The 21,124-nt window shown below is 43.3% G+C and overlaps 1 protein-coding gene across 1 annotated transcript; it reads left to right on the top strand.

Annotated features, from left to right (window-relative positions):
* Window positions 1-15,161: 15,161 nt before the first annotated feature.
* On the top strand, window positions 15,162-16,157 carry SMIM32 (small integral membrane protein 32). The gene is made up of 2 exons (XM_074838680.1): window positions 15,162-15,403; window positions 15,576-16,157. Exons 1-2 carry the CDS (start codon window positions 15,345-15,347, stop codon window positions 15,952-15,954), a joined length of 438 nt encoding a protein of 145 aa, XP_074694781.1. The 5' UTR covers window positions 15,162-15,344; the 3' UTR covers window positions 15,955-16,157.
* Window positions 16,158-21,124: the final 4,967 nt, after the last annotated feature.

The raw sequence follows: 21,124 nt of genomic DNA, 5'->3' as shown, positions 1-21,124 counted from the left end.
TCCGCAGCGTTTTCAGAGGTAGTTTTAGAATTTACTTTAAAAAAAAAAAAAAAAAATCAAAACAACAAACCCACCCAAGTCTTTTAGCTAAGCCCAAGATCTTTGACATAATTCACTGTTTCACTCTCCATAGATGGCACCAAAATTTTAGGGGATGGACAAGGTGGTCTGAAACACAGTTTAGGGATTAGGGTATGATTCTCTCACCCTTATTTACAACAGTTTGTACTCAAGAGTGTGAGTAGCCCTGGTGAAATCAATGAACTTGACTGCAGAGTAAGGAACAACCCGAAATGAGGGAGGCAAGCTGTGTCTGACCCACTGTGTTAAACAAACTCCAGCGGTAGGTTGTGGTTTGAGCTATAACCCAGTGCTCTCCCTTTTTTTTCTTTTTACATATCACACCAGATTTTTTTAACCCAGCCAACCGGGTGTTGGATGAACTATTTTCTTGAGCATCTCTGGGTCAGGAAGGCCCTGGATGGTACTAGGAAAAAGTTCTTCATCTACCCCACACCCTCCTCCTCTTGCACCCTCTCTCACCCCTTCCAGCTGACCCTGGGAAGCCCAGAGTGGTGGGACCAAGAGGGATCTGGTTATCCTCCCTCCATCACGGTGCCGCAGTTACCTCCTGGCCAAGGAGCTCCATGTTATTGCTTGGTGAGAACAGCACAGGACGTCAACATTTGGTTCTGCTGCCATGGAAGATGCTGAGGCTCCTGCAAATTCAGAGAGAAGTTATTTATTACATGTCACTTATTTCTTACAAATAAAGTTCTCTCAATAGAGTGTGTGGCAACGGGTAGAAGGTAGAAGTACACCGCAGCAAGAGGAAAAATGCGGCAATGCTTCAGCAATTGTTTGGGGGTTTATTTGAGGAAGGGCAGTGCTGGGTTGTGTTTCTTTCTCATAACTTGGAGGACAATTTTCATCCTTGAATCAGGCATTATTTTCAGAAAGTACAGCTGCTAAGATTCACCAGGAGAATATTTGAAACTGAATAATAATAAAATATTTATTAACCCAAGTACAGCAGATTACAGCCCTTTATTCCTAGAAGATACAGTGCAGACAGCTTCTTTCTGTATGCAGCGATGAGTTCTGTAAATCCAAGTAAAGCAATATCATAAGCAGGCAAAGCATAATACAAAATGAATTCGTAAGTACTAAGTAAAGAGTTTGAGAATTATTGCAAAGGGTGACTTTTGATCATTTAAAACAGGGAAGGCTATACCTTACTGTAACAGAATACTCCAGGACTGATCATTTTGGGCTGTATTGTTAAACACATGGTCTATAAATACCTTGAAATTCGCTCTGCCAATTCTGTACACATCATATTTAATTACAAAGACACACATTTAAAAAAATAATGTTATATATTATTATACAATAGTTCTACTTCCCAACAATATAGTGGTATCCAAATTTCAAGCTGATAAATGTGCAATAAGACTTCTTTAATGTAACTCAAAGTTCCAATTTCAAGGAGGAAATTACATACTGGACCAGCTCCCAGAGGGAGTTTGTAAATTAATTCAGGGTCCTTAAATCACTGCGCATGCAAGCTGGTTTTCCAGTGTGTTACTAGGTTCAACATTAAGTAGTTTGGGGGAAAAACAATTCCATGTAGAAATCACAGGAGTGGAATCTTTCCACCAACTTCAGCACCAAGGCAGGCGCTGAGACTCCCCATATAGCCAGGGAAGAGGTTCCCCACAGCTCTGCTGAGATGTCCTCTTGAGGAGCCCAATTTCCTTGTGGATGACAGTGCTGTGATCAGCACCTTTGGTCTTGAGTTGCAAATGTACAACCTGATGGACACGCTCAAGTCTTTACATGTGAGTGCTGTGACCCTTAACCAAGACAAAAATTTGTGTTGAGGGCTGCAGAGCAGATTTTTCAAGGCAGGTCAGGAACCATCATGTTCTTTAAGAAGAAATTCTGACCAAAACTGTGACAGTGGAAACTGCTACATGTTGGGTCTTCTACAGGCCTGTCCCATCTCATTCACTGTATTGTAGCGTCCAACTCAACATCCATTGATGGCAGGACAGAATGTCCTAATTTTTCGTTACTAAGAGACCTATTCTGTACATAACTTTACAGATCTCCCTGCTGTAGGTTTGCTCTACTCTGATGACTTCACCCCTCTGGAAGTATAAGTGCCTGCCTCATTTGGACATAAAATAGCACACATTGAGAGTGGGAGGATTTTTGGAAGTCCACAGCTTCCCCTTCTGTTTTCTGACACACATCAGAAGTTTTCCCCTGACTCCAATGGGAGCAGAGGTAGACCAGCACAGGCTTCCTTTTACAGCCAGTCCCTGCAGTCACATATTTGCAAACCGTTCTTAGCTGTGAATATTTATGCTGCAAACATCTCTTCTTTTATCAATAAACACCTCTGAAAGCCAAGCCTTTGCTACGTAACAAACTTCAATTCAACAAGCGGATTTTAGGCATTTGTTGAAGAGCCAAAAAAATATGAATGTATAGTTAAGGACCTTTATCTCTGGGAGCAGTCACTTGCCATCATTTTCCTGCTCTCTACTTACATGTTTTAGCAGAGCTGCATGATTTTATGTCTTACATAATATAGACTGGATAGTTACCAAATGTCCCATATGTTGCAGGTCATTCCCATGGCTGTTGATGTTTAATCTCTCTTCTCCTGTTTCTCCATGAGCAGGCATCCTACCAAGTTTTGATGCACTTAACATATTGGGTAGAGGAAAAGGATTCCTCTTCAATAATAAAAATGGAAAGGGGGGAAAAAGGGGGGGGGGGGGGGAGAGAAATGTTTTGAAATAGCAGAACAAAACATTTTAATTGAGCTGATAAAAAAAAAAATTAAAAAAAGAGTCCAAAACAGCATCAAAATCTCTCATGAGATGATAGCAAAATTTATCCAGCTCTTGATTTGAGAGGTGGATGCTGAGGGCAGGCTGGAATCTAGAGCAAAGACAAGAAATTATACAAACAGCAACTGTAGGAGAATCGGGGGTATTTACATGAGACGCAATAAGCAGAGCAGCGCCTGACAGACAGATTCCCAAGGAAACCACTGCAGGACCATTCGTTAGTGATTGACAATTCAGATCCAGAGGTGAAGAATTCCTGAGGCTCCGACAGTCTCATGTTTGGGGGAAGGTAATGAGAGCATTTTGTGAGCAAAGTAGGTCATTGCTCAGCAGGAGAGGCACGTCACATTAAACTATGAAGATGCATAGCTTCCAAGAGGGTTTCTTTTTTCCTGCAGTTATTTCATTTAGCCAAGTATAATCCATATTTTAAGGAAAACAAGACGGTCATAATTTATGGGTCACCCCATTGTTCTTGCACAGCTTTGTGAAAGAGGAAAGTGATTGCACTGTCTCGCTACAAAAGATGGTGATTTGAGTAAGATCAACTGTCTGAACAATATTCTGCAAATGAGTGTAAAAAATTGTATCAGAGAACAAAGCATGAGTCACACAGAATCACTCAATAAGAAACAGTAAGTCAACTTTCATAGGATTTGGGTAATGTGGATGTCTCCTGAAGTTACACTTAGCTGCAGCAGCAGTCATGATGGGAACAAGACACACACAGCAACAAAAATACCCAGTCGTTTCAAGAGTAGTAAGTGGAAAATTTCATGTGACAAAAACCAAAACAAAACAAAACTCAGTCACATCGTATTTCTGATAGCTCGCGTAAACTCCACAAAGTAAGCCCAGGAATTATCCAAAGAGGTCTGAGGAACTGTGATGTTTTCCTCGCTATCCCGTCAGGAGCAAGAGACTAATGACAGGAATGATTGAGGCTGGATTTTGACACTTGAGAGTACATAGAGTAGGTGTAGAAAAGATTACAGTTATGCACACAGATGGAAGAAGTAGATCACTGGAGAACAGAAGTGTGACAGTATTAAGACAGATAAAGTAATTTATTTTATAGGAAACGATTATACAGTTGAGAATCATGGGGCTTTTTTTTTCTATCAGAGTGAAAAGAAGAGAATATCTGATTTTCTTCCACAAGATCCACAAGATGTGTCATGTGCTTCTGATTGTGTCAGAGAGAAATAAAACGGTTTAGAGAGTGGGCGAACATTTGGATTTCTACCTGATTGACAATGTGCAAGTCAGGGAATTGGCCCAGCATCAATGAGTTTCTAATTAATTTTGGCAGTAAATACCGCCAACACTGCAGGAAAATGGTCATGTAACAGGTTCAGAGTCAATACATTGTCCTATATTTAAAGAGTCATCATTGAAATTAATAATAATTTTACTATTTTCCTGTCCCAAGCTCCCCCCTGTAGAAGCTGGAACAACTTCTAGGTTTAGGAGTGGTTTTTAGCCAGTGTTTCTCAGGGTTCGTTTAATCTAGTGACCAAACATAAACACCAAAATCCTGGGATTTACCCACTGGGATTTACCCAGACCTCAGTGAGAACTTCCTTCCAAAATGTGGCAAAATATGGCGTTTGCTCTGAATTACAGGATCTTATATTGCTTTGCAGCAGTGACCCGGTGCACAGACCAGAAAATATTTTGCATTCAGGTACTAATGCTTCTGTGTTTTGCATCAAGTCAAGGCATGCATAAAGCAGGATTGATTTCTAACATCACAATGGTTTGTATTCTGGCACGCTGAGGCCAAATCCGCTCTTACAGCCAACCCAGGAGTTTCACATAAATTAAAAGACCAAATCTGAAATTCTATTAGAAAAGGATGGAAGAAAACAATCTTTCAGGAGAAGAAGCTTGAGGTAGCTCAAAATTATTTCAGAATTTAATTGACTTTGAAGTAATTGGCAATGCTATTTAGGCACCAGGTAAGCAATTATTTATTTTAAAGTAAGAGCTCTAAGGGATGTTAAAAGTGAAAGGCAGAATACTTGTACAAAATATAAGGTTTTTTCCTGCTAATCTTCCATAACATTATCTGTAAAACACATGCAGAGAGTACAAAGGTATCAGAGCCTTTCAGAGTCTTTTGTATATTCTTCCTCCGCACATTAGAGAGAGAGACATTAAGAGTTGAACAAATCATCAAAAGAAATGTATGTGCCTAAATTCTCTTTGTTTCAGTAGCCTACATATTTTCTGAAGATCCAAGTCCAGAGACACCAGATGGTTGTTTTTCTCAGATATTTGGGCACCTACACATGCAAATAGGTGCCCAGCGGTATTTTCAAGCATGTCCAAACACTTCGCTCTCTAAATAACCATTAAAAATATTGATGCAACATTCTCATCCTACGAGATTTTTCTAAAATATCAGAGGGAAAAATACTTCTACGGAAATTTGTCAGTAATTGAAAGATGTGTAGCTTCAGGCTACCGAGTGGATACTACGTAGATCTGTGATGTTGCAGCTAAACACAACACTAGACAGGGCAAAGCAATGACAGCAGCTCTAGGAATAACCTGGCACTGGAAGAGTTAAAAACTCCAGTTAAAGCTTCAGAAAAAAAGTAAAGCCTAATTTCTTTATATCACCACCATGCCGTTATCACTGGCTGTGCACACAAGGCATCTGTGCTCCCAAGGTTCGACAGCCAAACATCTCCAGCCCTACCTACTCCCCAGGATTCCCCAAAAATGGGTGGGGGCGCAAAAATACACTTGGGCAGGCTGCTTTTAAGAAATTCTGATGAAATTTATTCTATAAACATTCAGCAAAGAGTCTCAAAGCACAAAAAGAGAAGACTGAGGCAGCTCGGAGTGGAAAAGCCCAGAAGTATAAATGCTAAACAAAAATAACAAGATTTATCCCCCTCTTTCTATGAACGTGGATTTTGTGTACTCCAGTGCCAGCAGAGCTCTCTGCTAAACCAAACAGCCTGTTCTGGGTTTTATTAAGGAGGAATAGGGTGTTACTTTGGTTCTTAAGAAGAATGTACGTTAAGAAGAATATATGACAGGTTTTGTCCTACAGATTTTTTTAGGTTCCTGACACTTCAGCAAATTAACAGCAAAATACAAAGGAAGACTGTCTTGGGGAACAATTAGAATTTTAAAATGCAACAAAAACTTACAGGGAAAAATCTCTGAGCTGTAATTCATAGTTTTGTCTCAAAGGGAATTAACAGCATTTTATGACTTTGATCTTCTAAAGAATGAGTTTTTTTACTTCATTAGTCACTTTTCTTAATTTTAAATATGGATGCCACGAGAGAGAAAACCCCAGCATTTTAAAAGGGACAGTCCCATCTATATTTGTCAAAATTGCCCTACTGAAGTTCAGTTCTAAAGTTCAGTTAAAGAGATTTTATGGCAATCTGTTATAATTAATGAGCATTCATAATTAAGGGATGGCCTGATGTAGCCTTTGAGAAGGATCACAACCTTTTGCTTTAAAATCTCAACGTAACAATTTCTTGTTATGATCACAACCTTTCTCTACTTAAAAATTTAGCAATGGGTTAAGTGATAGCAAGAGTTAGATAATTCCACCATTAACCAAAGTTAGAAGTCCTCTGGCTTGCTGTTCTCAGAGACCGTACTAACTGTACTGATTGTAAAGCATGAATTTAATAACAACACCATACTCTATTTCTCACCAGCATAGGTTCAGAACTAATTAAAATACAAGTGGAATGTATTTGCCTCTGTCTAGGCAAGGAACGTGACTGAGTAACAACATCTTGCATCATCTCAAAAAGAAACAGCACTTGATAACACTGCTTTCCCCTGCAAAGTTAAAAGTCAGGTGAAATTTTATTTTACTAACAGGGGGCATTAGCTGCAAATACTTCAAGGGGCTGAGATTTGAGGTATTTCTATTTGCTTTATGTTTCACGCAGTTTTCCTTTTATGAGCACTGTTGAAGATGTGTAAAAGATAATATCGTTATCCAAACTGTTTTTCAAGCTTTTCAAATTTATTTCCATGAACTTATGGCAATGAAATTAAAAACAATTTGTTAGCTCCATGAAAGAGCAGATGTTCCAGAAGCAATAAGATTTTAGGTTATTAAAATAACCCTTGTCACACACTGATAGATTTTCTAAGTGTATTCAAGAAGCATAAGCTCCAGACCATCTTTGCTGAGGGCACTTTAGAGCTTCCTTGGGTGGTGGCCAGAGAGCACCAGGATGCTGCATACTCACCAACCAGCCACCACCCCACGATGGGGCACCTCTCCAAGGTTTCCCAAAGCAAGGGCAGCACAGCACAGTCCCATCCAATTTGGCAACCATGGGCAGCTACCTTGCCTTGCCTAATAATAATTACAGTCTTAGGCACTGAGAGCCAAAGACACCGAACCATCAGAGTTAATGAAGAGGGTGAAGAGGACTTACAAGGTTGAGCTGTGCCAGCAGGAGAACCAAGAGGATGCGTAATGGTTTCCCCTCCAGCAGACGTTGCCGGCTGGGCTTGCCGCTCACAGATCTCTTTTCCCATCTCTGCCTGCCAGCTGGGCTTTCCTCTTTCTTCTGGCTTATACAAACACATAAATAACCTAAAGCAAACCTTGCTTTTCCATAAAAGTCTGACCAGCAACCTCCCACAGAAACAAGTAGAGGGTGCTCCTAGGTTTATGGGGAGACTTAGGAATCTGGAATACGAGAAAAAATGACTGATTTCATCTGATTGAAGGCTGGGTATGCTCCAGGCAGGGACATTGCATAGTCACTTATATAATTAAATGGAGCCTAAATATAGAGCACTGATGATATATATCAAGCCCTTCTCTGGAATTCAGACTCCACTATAGAATAAGGAACAAACAGACACAGAAAACTGACTTACAGGTCTATGAGTCTTTTTCCCCCCCTTTTTGGGTGAATACATTCAATGAACAATGCAAATCTTTCAGTTCAGCTCTGCTGTAGGAATTGAAATGACACATTTACCCTTTCCTTGTACGTTTGCAGGTGGTTTGGGAGAGCAGAAAAAAGTGAAAAGGTTGTCTTTCTTAATGAAGGGTTTAATAAAAAAAATTAAAACAAATCCTTTTGTTCTGCCGTCCTGCAGGTAACTTACTTCAATTTGGGAGACAAGAACTCAGCTGATGGAAACCTTGGCTCTGCTGAGGATTGACCATCCCCTTCCATGTGCAGGCCACCCATTTCCAGGGATGCTCCGTGTGTTTTACAGAAGGTTTCTATCTTAACACCAAAAAGACCATTGTTAAAAACAATGAGCAATGTGATTTGTTGAGTCAGACTGTTATGAATGACAAATTAGAAATTATAAAACTGTTTTTCTTTATCAAGCAGCACACAAACAATTAAATTCCCCAATTCCCTGGCCCACTGAGGAACAGTGTGTTCAGTTTTCCTTTAGTTTTTCTGCAGTCATAGACAGAAATATGCCTTAAAGCGGTAGCCAGCCACACTGAGAGTCTAGTACTTCCCAAAATAGTTTCTCTAAAACACTGAAGTTTATGTGCAGACTGAGAAGGGTGATGTGCTGCTCACTCTCTAACCTAATCTGCTGTTCCTGTCACCCAGGGGCACCCACGGACCTGCGAGTCAGCCCCGTTTATATGATCAATGTTTCTCGGAGGTAACGCTGGAAGCAGGCTGAGCTCACGCCAAGTCCAATAATAAATAACCAACCTTGATCAACACATTTGCTTTATTAAGTTACATGAGCAGGGGAGCACACACACAGCAAACCCTCATGCTGCTCGGAGGCAAGGATTGCCTCGCTGGGGCAGAGGTGCTGTGTATAAGCAACGGGACAAGGGTTTAACTTTCCAGAGAGTGTTGGTACCTATTAAGATCTCGGCTCCATCTCTCCCAGGGTTCATCTCTCTCTTCCACCTTGTTTTGGATGGTTCTTTAGTCTTTTTTTACCACATCAGAGCACCTTGTCACCTTCAGTAATTAATCCTCCAGACCCCTGCAGGGTAAGGAAGCATTATGAAGTCCATTTTTCAAATTAGGAAGAGGGTTGCAAAATAGACACCTTGTTGTACAGAACCTGATCAGAGAGATACCCAGGCCTGGCACGCATGCAGGCAGGGGTGCCCCTGGTCTGTAAAAGAAACTTCCCTATCCAGGGGATCACCTAAGTTTAATAACACACCCTCATTACTTGGTGTTGACTCCCCTAAAACTTTACAATCAATATAGACCTTAAAAACACAAAACAAACAAACAAAAAAAAAATCAATAACCAGAGAAGAAAGAGGAGCCCTGTTTACCCAGCCTGTCATCTGCTGTCTGATAGACACAGCCGCAGCTTCCCACTGACAGACCATGCCCAGACACCTGCAAGAAAGGAGGACAAATTTCTGACATCGAACAGGTGAGTTGTACGAGCAAGAAACCATGAATAGAGACAGGCTCTGCTAATAAAGGAACCCTGAGATGATCTGGGAAGCTTCCTGAACAATCCTTGTCTCATCCCAAACACCTAATTAAGGCAAAACTAGGGTAGGGAGAAGCAGGGTAATGCCAGAGGAAGAGGATCTCTAGCTGAGAGTCCAACTCTTTCTCCAGAAATGCTGGGGATGCCCCAACCCCTCCTGATCTGAATTCCCTACAATAAAGTTAATATTATGGTTAAACATGAAGTTTTAAAATATACCAGTGGAAGAGGCAGGAGGAGGGTTATATATACAGGGGGAGGATGGATTTTGTGCATCAAAGACTCATTCTATCCCCTTTGAGAAGAGATATGAATAGGAGAGAGACGAAAAGCAGTATTCCCACAGCCTCCCCAAATCCACTTTGATCCCCAAAGAGCGTATTCAGGATGGGACAGACGTTGCCTTTTATTCATATTGCAGGTTGGTAAGCGATTGCTAGCACCAAAAGCAAAATGTATTCAAAACTAAAACTTCACAGTGAGTTTTAACACTTCATCCCTTCTTTTCTTAACTAAAATTCAACCCCCAATAATTGGGGTTAAACACTGGGAATACAGACGCTGTCTACAGCACGTAGCCCTGTTAATGCACAAACATGTTTTTGGAGATACCTCCTTGAGTAGCGACAGGCGGGACCAGGAACCAGCCTCAGGGGGCACCATCGTGCTGGAGACAGGACTAACAGGGTCACAAGCTAACACGTTTAGGCAGCCAGTGGAGCAGCAGCCCGTGTCTGAGGACCAAGCCGACACCCACCTGATGGCCTGGGCAAAGCCTTTCTCCTGCCCAGAGCTGGGCTGCCGCAGAGCCCAGCACAGCATCTGTGTCCCCTTTCACACCCAGCTCAGCAAACAAACCAGTGCCTCATGACTAGAAACTGGTTTAAGTGTAAGGGAGGTACCAAAGACAACCTTTCTCTACAACAACTACATCTTTTGCTTTTACTTCCATAACACCCTCCTGTACAGGTTTGGGCGTTGCAATGGGCTGCCCAGGGCAGTGGTGGAGTCCCCATCCCTGGAGGGGTTGAAGAGTTGGGTTGACCCAGCGCTGAGGGATCTGGTGTAGTTGGGAACAGTCAGTGTGAAGTTAACGGTTGGACTGGAGGATCTTCAAGGTCTTTTCCAACCTAGATGATTCTATGATTCATGTTCTACATGCATTACTGATGCTGCATCCCTTGGAGCATCACTGGACGCCCACCCACACACTCCTGGCTGCATGAAACTATCAAGTTGTGCTTTCCCTTCTACATACACCAAGCAAGCTATTGCAAAGAGAAAATGAGATTGTTTTTTTCAGGACATGGGGAATTCACAGATCTACCACACAGGAACATGAATCTTTTCGCTATGGGTGAAGCTCTCGGAAGTTCTGTCAAGCTGCTGCAGTATGTTGGACCAGTGATAGGAGGGCAGGGAGGCTGGGATGCTGTCACCGCTCACCAAACAGCCAGAGTTATTTCCCTACAGCCACCTGAGCAGCAGCAAAGCTTACCTGGATGGCAGAAGGTGCAGGATGCTTATTTCCCATCCTTTGATGGAACGTGCCTTGGTGAATCATGACGCTCCTCACAGAGTGAGGAGAAGAGAAGAACAAAGGATTCGGATGCAGCTCTGAAAATGCACACAAGCTCCTTTTCCACAGACTTCCCTGGAAACTTTCTAAATGCTTCTGCTTCAGCTGGTGCAAAGATGCCCAAGAAACCTAATGGTAGAAGGTAGTTTTAAATAGTACACACAAGCTCTTTTGAAACAAAATATTTGAGACATCTCTGCACTTGGGCCAATTTCTTCAGGCATCCAGACCCATATTTAAGCACCAAAGATCCCCAGACCAGGTGTCTAGCACTTAGTTTTATGCCCCTGCATTTGAAAATATGATCCTTAATATCCAGTTCTCAGGTACCTGGAAATAAGTATTTTCTTTTGGAGTGATTAAAAAAGGAAATAATCTCTATATATTATTTTTATTTTCTTTCCTCTATATGGCTTTAAGGCTGCTTTTATGCGGCACTGGAAAGTTACAGCCCGTGATTTGTTGCATTCTGGTCTGCTAATAGAAACATCTTCCCGACTGCTGCTCACTCCTAAGAGCAGAAGGATCGTAACGCAGATTGTAAATGCTTGCATTACTGAGAAAGATAATGTTTCTTTCCACTTTCATTTCCCTCGGTTGATATTTATTGTGGTAGGGATTGCGTAAGCATATAAGACAGAGATCATGCATTATTTACCAATCTGGAAACGGGGAAAGGCTCCAGCCTTTCACAGCGCAGCTGAACCCCGAGCGATTCCCACCCGTTCAGATTTGCATCGTCTTTGGTGGTAGCTTGGCTGAAGGATCGTTAAAGCAAATACGATCGTCCTGCCAGCCCAGAGAGCAGCAGCAGAGCGGTGCTGAGGGTCGCAGTCTCTGTTCTTCCTCCTTTCAGCTCTGCATAGTTTATGTCACTATTTATTTCACACTACGGCAAGGCTGGACCAAGCTCAGGCCAGAACTGCCACTAAATCCCCACGACCACCGATAAATTCCTTGGTGTCAGCTGGGGCTTTGGGAGGCTCCAACACCTCTGAGACAAATTTCTTGCTCTTGAATGTATCTGAGGGGAGACATCCCCATAGAGGAGGGTGAGACAGGAGCAGGCAGAGAGCCTCTCCAGCCCTGGGACTTGTCCCCATGCTGCCATTAGGGCCAGCGATGTTGACCCAGCTTCCGAACGCACAGGAAGTTGCAACACTGAAAAGTTTATTATTGTTAAACTCCAGCCCATGTCAGAGGCTCTACATTCATCCTTTTGCAGCACTATTGCCAGTGTACATTAAAAAAAACTAACAAAACAAGTCATTAAATGCTGGAAACCTTGGGGAAGAAAAAAGAAGAAAAAAAAGAAAACAAGAAACAATAACAACAAAACTACCCAATAAGAAATAAGTTAATGAGGAAAAATTACAAGGAATTGAAGACTTTAAAAGCACTTCTAAATTAAGGAGAACAAAGGGAAAGGATCAGCTCTTATTTTTGCAATTAAGGTATTATTTATGGCAAATTAGCTTTTTTAAGAATAAGCCTGGGTGCAGTGCTGCAGAAAACACATCTGATTTACTCCCAGGGCTTCTCATCAGTTTCTGAATGAGCTTCAGCCAGCCAAAAAGCAGGAGTCCTGTGCACTCCCGAGCCTGCACGCACACAGAGCGCTTGTAAACCACCCTGGGGATTCATCCCAGCACCGGGTGGTTGGACCACGACCATTAGCAACAGTCCTCGACCCAAAGCGCTCGAGCTGGAGTTGAACTACTGTATATTCAGGGCAGGAAACCAATCTGGCAAGAATGAGTTAACATTTTGTAGGAGTAGAAGGGAAAAAACAAATAATGATTCCGGCTCTGTGTCTCTGTGTGACCCTGCAGGAGAACAGGGGTGGGAAGAGAAGGCTCGAAGGGGGCACCCCGTGTTTGCAGCAAAGAGACACGCAGCCACACGAGGTCGTAGGGAGGCACTGACCTGGCAGAGCAAACAGCCCGTTCGTCCCCTCCTGGCACTGAGGTGACTGTCCCACCGATGTGACCATCCCACCGACCTCCAGGGACGGGTCCAATGGCTCAGGGAAACGCTCCCCGCAGGCTCGAGGGAGGGAGGGAGGTCAGGGATGAGCACACGGCCACCGAGGAGCCACCCGAGCAGAGCCCTTCTCCACCTCTGCCCAGTTTGACTCCGAGCCATCGAGCAGAGCACCACGGGGCTGCCAAAACCACACTTCTGTGCAGGGAGAAAACACACCCATGACTCAATATTCATGTGCATCCTTTGCTGTATTTTTCTCCCCTCCCATTGAGTTGGTAACATTTGCAGAGAAGCTGTTTATAACAAACTTTTTGCTAAAGTATGCGAAACATTAAGACTGTCCACACTGTTTATAGGTCTCAGCCCCCAGATGCCGTCTTGCTTTTCCGACAGACTAATAAAGTCAATAAAGTAAATAAATAAAAAAGGATGCAAAGTTTGGATAAACTCAAAAACAGTTCAGGGAGGAGAGAGCTGCAGACGGGATGGTCCTGGGAAGACATCCAGCCTTCCAGACATCCATGTCGTGCTGCTGCTCACAAACTCTTCAATTTCAAGGAGACATGGTAGGTAAAACAGTTGCAAACTATATTAGGTTTTTTATGACTCTGTTGATTTTTCCAACCCCCGTGCTGGCTGCCTGCCTCAGTGTCCTGTTCTTTGAACCCACACAGAGTAAATAGGTGTAACTACTGCAGCTCTGAGGGCAGGAGACATGTCCCCAGGAGGACCGTTAGGTACAGGCAGGGAGAGACCCTCCAGCCATCCTGGAGAGCAGCATGTGGAAGAGTCAAGCACACTTGGGCTGAAAAAGGAGGGGGAGGAAAGAAAAAGAAAAAACAAAGAGAGAAACAAAAATCAGGAAAGCGTTAAAGGAAGATCTCATGAATTCAAAAGGTCCCTCAAGACTTGGAGGTAAAGACGCAGGCAGCGGCTTTTCTGAGGACAGCTGCAGAAGGATGTGAACAGGGATGTGTCAGCCTTCGACCACCCAGCAGAGCTGCTGGAGGCACCAGAGGTTTAACTGGGGTACCTGGAGCTTGGCAGGAGATGAAGAACACGCTAACCAGGGCCTCAGAGGGTGTTGCTCTCTAGCAGAGACTTTATTTTATTGAAATCTAACTGGCCAGAAGACTTCTCCTCTCTTCATTCCCCCTCTCCCAGCAGAAACATTTATTATGCTAAGTGAAACGTTTAACCACCCGGGACTGTTGGCTGCAATATCTCATCATAAGTAGCTTTAACGTTTGCTTGGATCAGCACCCTGGGACTGGAGACAGTGTTTCATGCTTTCCTCTGCCCAGTTACCAAGTGCTCCTCTCTCTTCCTCTCTCCTCTCGCCCCCAGCTCTGCCCCTTGCCCCTTTTTCAAGTTGCAATGTGTTAAAATAAAAGTATTAACAGCGCTTATCTGATGCATGGGAGCGAGAGATTGCGAGAGGGAGCTGGCAAGCAGCCAGCAGCTAATAGCAGCATAAAAGCAATTTGATAAAAAAAAAATTAACATGTTAATTGTCAGGCTGGAGAGGGTGCTGGGGATCGTATCGAAGGGAAAAAAAAAACAACCCAAAAGACATTTTCTGATTACTCTAGATTTTAACAATAAGGGTCTGAGGAAGAAAGAAAGGGTTTGATGCAATTTTCTTCTTTTTGTCCCATTCTCTGCTACCCTCCCCCAGCTCCAAACCTCTAACCAGAGCCTCAGGCACTCACGGGGATTTATCAGAAGATCTCTTCCTTTTTAGCATCGTGTCACTGCCAGATGCACCATGGGCTGCAGAGCGGTCGGCACCACCACGCAGTTCTCCCCTTCCCACGGTAGCCACTGATGCTGCGGTGGAGCAGCAAGTGATGCTGCGGTGGAGCTTCTGTCAGGGGGGAAAAAAAGTCATGTTTGACAGGAGCCTGCAACAGTCCCACCTCACAGCTCGGCTGAGCTGAGGTTTCCAAAGAGCTAACCCCCCCTCCCATTTACAGGGAGGTTTTTTCGGTGTTTCTTTTTTAAACAAAGAGACATTGATCAATTTTTTATTTTTTAATTTTTCTCAAAGCAATCGTAAGCAGTGCCTGGACAGCTCAAGCAGAAAGCTCAGCCTCTTAACGCTGGCTCCACAGCGTGCCGTTAACTGGGATTAAGAAAGTCAACTAATGCTTCACAGCACCAGGATTTCAACAGCACGGAGCCTCCGGAGGCAGAGAACCGCGACAGCAAATTCAGCAGGATCTCAAAGCAGCAGCCGCCTCTCCCCGCAGATGCCATTTAACCCCAGATTTGCGTGCATCCCACTTCTGAAAATCAGCTGGATATCCATCGTGCCGTCCCTTCACGGACTGTGAGTGCTGCCAGCCAAAGCCTTGGCTCCTCTCTGCCCGGCTGCTGGCACGGGAGCCTTTCCCCATGCGGGTGGAGCGGGGCTCCCAGCAGACCCCCGGAGCTCCCAGCCCGTCCCAGCTGACCAGCAGATGATCCAGCACCTTTCCCCAAAAGAGGTGTGCTGGGGGAACGAGGGCCAGGACACGAGGTACCTGTACCATTTTTGATTAATATTTGTGGATGAATGCTGTAAATATGAGCCAAGAAGATTTAAAAGAAAGTCACTGAGCCATGCAAGCAAATTAATTTGCTTTTAGACAAAATGCGGCTGGTTTTCAGCCTTTTACAAGCAGGAACATTATTTCTTTCCTATGCCAAAGACTGACTGAGTTTGTTCTCCTGCTTTACTTCTACTGTGGAGGGAATTTAAGCGAGAACATGTATAGTGAATTGCTAAATTCAACCAGTGCCACTGAAGCTCACCTAATCATTCAGACCAACACGCCCTACCTGAGCGGCACACCGAGACCCGTGAGCTCCTCCGCTTTTTACATGTCAACAGCCAGGGTGTTAAAAGAAGGGGAAATAAATAAGCCAGACCTGGTGACTTACATCATTCTGTTTTTCTTTCTGCTCTTGACTGTGACACTCATTGTGCTCTTCATAAACTGCCAGCTGAAAAATTCTTTTTTTGCGACTCTTCCTTATGACAGATCGCTCAGAGAAGCGAGGAGCCCGTGGAGGACACAAGCTGTCTGACACTAGAGAAAAAACTATGTGTTACAACAGTAGCAGGCACCAGAAACCCTGTGCAATAAGGCGTTATTGCCATGTGTCAGTGAGAGGATGCGACCCTCTTTAGAGTAACAGGCTGCATCGCAGGGAAAGATTGCTGAAAAATATGCTGTATGCAAATCAGAATAGCTGTAAATAAAAAGCTCTGTTGTGAACTAAAGAGAAAATGCTTTAGCAAATTTATACAGTTTTGTGCAAAAAAATTGCCCCATGATTCCAGATTAAGCTCTATATGTATGCAAATGTCATCATCCAGCCATTCAGTGTCCATACAAGGATATTTGCATTAACAACGATCTCTGATTTGGGCATCTGGTGGAGCTTGTTAGCCACGTTTATGAAACCATAGCATCTAATGTAAAAAACAGAGTATATTTACCTAACGGCTCCACGCTGAGGATATGAGTTTACTTTCCAGACCCATTTCTCTCAACTGCTGCTGAAACTGCGTGGTAATGCAGTGGGAGTCCTGCCAGGCAGGAGGAGAAAACGAAAAATGTTTAAGACTTTTGATTGTGATTCTGTTAAGGGTGTTTTTGATGTTTTACTGCATCGTTGATCAGGTTTTAAGTTACCAGATATGTGAAACACTAAATACCTAAGGAATTTGTTTTCAACTTCAGGCTACAAAGGAAATCATTTACCATGGCATGAAACCAAAATAATCAGGATGGGGAGAAGGAAGGAGAGAAAATAAATATCATTAATAGTATGTAAACTAATGAAAGGGGAGAGCAGAGCGCTCTGAGTTCAGTACACAAGTAGATAACTCCTGAAAGCCATAAAACACCGTTTTATAGGAATAGTTGCTTTAATGCACAACATTCCCACTCCCTTGCTCTTCATATAAATCTAGAACAATTAGAAGCATGCTTTATTAAGATGGCTTAATTCAACATTGATCACTGGCAAAAAACACCATTTTAAATGACTAGCTATCCGATTTTGTTCTAAAAGCTTCTGCTTAACCTTGTTAGCTGACATGCTATTTTATAGATGCTGGTTTCTAGTAAACTTGCAGTTACAGCACAATTCCAGAACAGTATTTGTATTTCCCACAAACAGTGGGCAAAGGGCTTTTTTTTTTTTTTTGTTTGACCCCAGTGTCTCAACATACAACTGAATTGCAGCTATCCAGAAACCCTGAAGTCCTAAACCCTATTTTCGTTCCAGTTTTGGCAAGTGGATCATCTATCAGAAGAATGGGGTCCAGGCGGTGTCAGAAGCTGTGCCCCTAAATCTGTTCTTAACATGCAGAGTACAGCAGAGGTGCTGTGTGTATATACGTACATAACTTATTTAATCCAAATGAGGAGATTTTACAATGCAATTACACACACATACAGGCTTGCACTCAAGCACACAAAATGTGTATATACAGGAGCCTGTCTTCAAGCTTTTTTTACACAGAAATTGCACAGTTGATAACACTTCCATGTCATTGTCTTGGTTACCATGTTTTATTATGCTCAAGTTAAACTACTATATAACAGGCTTAAATATTTTATTTCTCGATAGGCGACCAATTTTTACCTCTTCTGAACCAAATTTAACTGGTGTAACTCCAAGTAATTAATGTAGAAAGCGAGAATAAAGTCAAGTGTGTTTATCATCTGAGCCCTTTTTGAATAAATCAAGTTTTATCAAATCAGGCATTTCTTATTTATTTTTAAGTAACAACAGCTTGTTTTCAGCTACGAGCCACGAGTTTGGTCTAAGAATTCCTGCTGGCAAAAGCCTCAGAACCTGGTAAAGCACATGTTGCATTGCACCCTACTGTATTTTATTTAAGTGTTCAAGAATAACCCCAGAATAATCCTATTTTTCCTCCACAGCCTGACAGTTGGAGTAATACCCCAGGAAAACGCGTCATGCTTAGAGTGCTAGCTGATTTACTGGGAAAGCTTTTATACATGCACTGTGTTGCTCTTATTACCTGAATCACTTCTGTTGCAGAAGAAGGTTCTATTAATGACATTTTAACCAATGTATGAAACACACGTATAGAAAACATCTGATCTATTCTCATTCACCAGGCCCAAAATTCAGGCTGCCCATAAAATCAACTTCCCAACCACAGGCACGCCAGAGAGGGTCTGACGGGCATTTATTCACTTGTTGTAACTGGTTTATTAGGTGCACGACACACGCGGGGTCCCAAATGTCTATATACTGCATCCTTTCCCCTCACCTTCTGCCAGTCACACTCCTGCTCAGCACAAATACACCATTCACTGGGCCTTTACAGCAAACCCCACTTTCTCAATGTGCCTTTCAAAACAGCCTCTCACCACTCACAGCCCTGCCTGATGGCTCCTCTTCAAGGCAGGCTGGAGGTTGATACGCTAAAACACAAAAAGGACGAGTGCAACACCAGAAATCTGGGACACGATGCTGTGAGAAGCGGGGTGGCCCCAGTTCAGAGCAGCTCTTAATTATAGGCTTTGCTTTTGAAAGATGAGCAGCTCCCAAAGCGCTCCGGAGAGCATCCGTACACTCAAAATACATGGCTATGTGCTCTGCTGAATCAGGACCTGCATGTTAAATAAGGTTTTAACTCTTCTTCCTCTGGGCCAGGGAAACAACTCGTCACTTCCACCTGGAAGCAGCGAGACCTTTTGCATCTGATGCCACCCTTCTGACAGATCGTTATTATTGTTCTATTTCAGTCTGGGGACTTTAATCCCTCACTCCACAGATGGTTTTGAACCCAGCTGCCTGCACGGTTGGCACAGACACTGCCTACGGGGAGTTTGCCACAGCACTAGTATGGAGTAACCCTGGAGGAGCTGCCAGTGTGATGCTCCTCTGCAAGAGCACCCCAAAACTGGGAGCTTGCTCATCCCATTGCTCTGCCTAAATAGTGGGTTTATTAACATTTCAGGGACCCGGCAGGACACATCTTTCTTCTTGCATTTCCTACCTGTAGGTGGGCTGTTGGGGACTTTTCTATGGGCACTCACCCTCCTGCATTTCCCTTTCCCCCCAGCAAAAACCAGGAGCTGAGCATTTTCTACACCTCATGCCACATGGCCATCACAACTGATGCCTGGAAAGGACTTATCTGTAGAACTCACCAGTCTATCCAGCTACACAGCAAGGCAAAAGGCAAAGAATTAAATCCCAAAAGCTAAATATTTCACATCTATTTGGGATGCCTCAGGCTCGTTAATACCCGGGTGCCGCACAGCAAAGCGGAAAGCAAAGCTACACTGCATGATCACGCTCTCCAAACCAGTGTCAAACCACAAGAGCCACAGCAATTTGTAACTGCACTTGCTCTAATAAGGCTTTTTTCTAGTAGCATCTTCAAAAGAAATGAAAAGCCCTTATCCCAGGACACCACTTCAAAACAGGAATAGCCAAGAAGAAGGCTCCTCCACAACTCAGCTTCCATTAAGAAAGAGAAAAGGCTGAGGACTTATGTAAAGCCGTTAGCGGGTGCTAACAAGAGAGAGGGTTTAGTTACACTCCTGAGTTTTTTCTGTCCTCCAAACTCACAAATTCAGAGAATGGCTGAAGAGGCTGAGTAGGGTCTGGGCCTTGATTTCCTAGTGACAAACAGCTGCCCCTGACTCATGGCCAGGCCTGATCCCAGCAAATGTGTTGGGCAAGAGGTTTGGTTCTGCTCTGCCACAGCATGGTGTCCCTCCCTGAACTCTGCTCTGACCATGGTCCTCGTTCTCCTAAACCAGAGATCCAGGAGCTTTAACCACCTGGTATTCAGAACATTTAAAACACTGGCAGATACATCAGACTGAGAAGATGAAAGCTGGATTGTGTTCACAGTGCATTTGGCTTTAGGAGGTTGCTCCTTCCGAGCCTTAACTCACAAGACCCTGAGCAAATACAAAAGCTACAGGGACAAGCAAAGAAGTCTGGTTTAAATCTATTAATCCATACAGAAAGTCTCCCAGGCAGAAAGTTACACACACAGTCACACCTGTGCAAGTTTTTTTCTTCCTCTCTTCCACATTTTTTCCCCTCCTGACGACATCCAATTCCCCCCTGCAGGGCTGAGCATTTGCCCAGGCAGTGCCTGTAGTACCACTGGTGAATAATCTCCATGGACACTCCTAAACTTGCAGTTCCAGGTTTAATATACTATATTTACCTCTAATTTCTTAGAGGAAACTTAAGGAGAATATAAAGAACTTTTAGAGTGAGACTTGTTCACCTGAAATCTCACAGATCTCAAGAAAACTCTCCGTTTGGTTCTTACAGAAATGAGCCTCTTTTGTCTACTTTGCATTGTCTCCCAAATTCCTCCAATCCAGCTCTAAAGTTGAAGTCACACACACAGCTCAAAGCTTTCCCAAGAGGCTCATTAGTTTGCTGACAACAGTTTCTATATCTAAGAGACTTCAGAAAATGAGACTTTGCAGGACAGACAGGATTATACCACACTTCTTGTTTAGTCCTGGAAACAACCATGCTTGCAATAGCCAGGCAAATTCAAAAAGAGAATGGAAAAAAGGTATTTATAAAGAACAAAAGAAAACTGGCCTTAGAACAAAAGAGCTGTTAATTTTAAAAGCTTTTTTTTTTTTTTTCTCCAAGTGTCTTATGGAAAGGAATCCTGCAAGGACTGAACACAGAATGGCTGGAGATGACCCAACAGCTTCCACCACCCCGAACCTCACCCCTCAAACACCTTCCCTCACATGTCCATAGGAGTGAAGTAGTTTTACAGTTTGTCTTTGTGGGGGGGATTTGATGACTAAGTAGGCTTATTTCTGAACACCAGCTTGAATTTTACTTTCTTTTATAAGAGTTAAGACTGAAAAAAGTGAGATTTCACATTAATCTGCCGATGTGTATAATAACTACGTATCATTTTGTCTTTATGAGACTTTTACCCTGCTTTAGTTGTCCTACATGGCCCGCAGAGGGTACAAGCACCTAAAGCATTTCCACAACACCATCACTGTTTCTGCAACCACCCCCCACTCCGGAGCAGCCGAGGCCCTGGTAACATGGAACACCCCTTTGGTGGCAGCTTTGTCCCACGCCAAAACCAACCCATACCTCTGGATGTGCTGCTGCCTTTCTGCTTTCGTCCTGCTTCTCTTCCCTCCAGCATCACACCAGCAAGTACCATTCAAACAGCAATACAGAGCTTAATCAATTAAAT

Source organism: Strix aluco, chromosome 13 (assembly GCF_031877795.1).
Source record: "Strix aluco isolate bStrAlu1 chromosome 13, bStrAlu1.hap1, whole genome shotgun sequence".
In the NCBI taxonomy this organism is placed as follows: Eukaryota; Metazoa; Chordata; class Aves; order Strigiformes; family Strigidae; genus Strix; species Strix aluco.
Note: the sequence above shows the minus strand (reverse complement) of the source record. Positions and strands in the feature narration are given on the sequence as shown.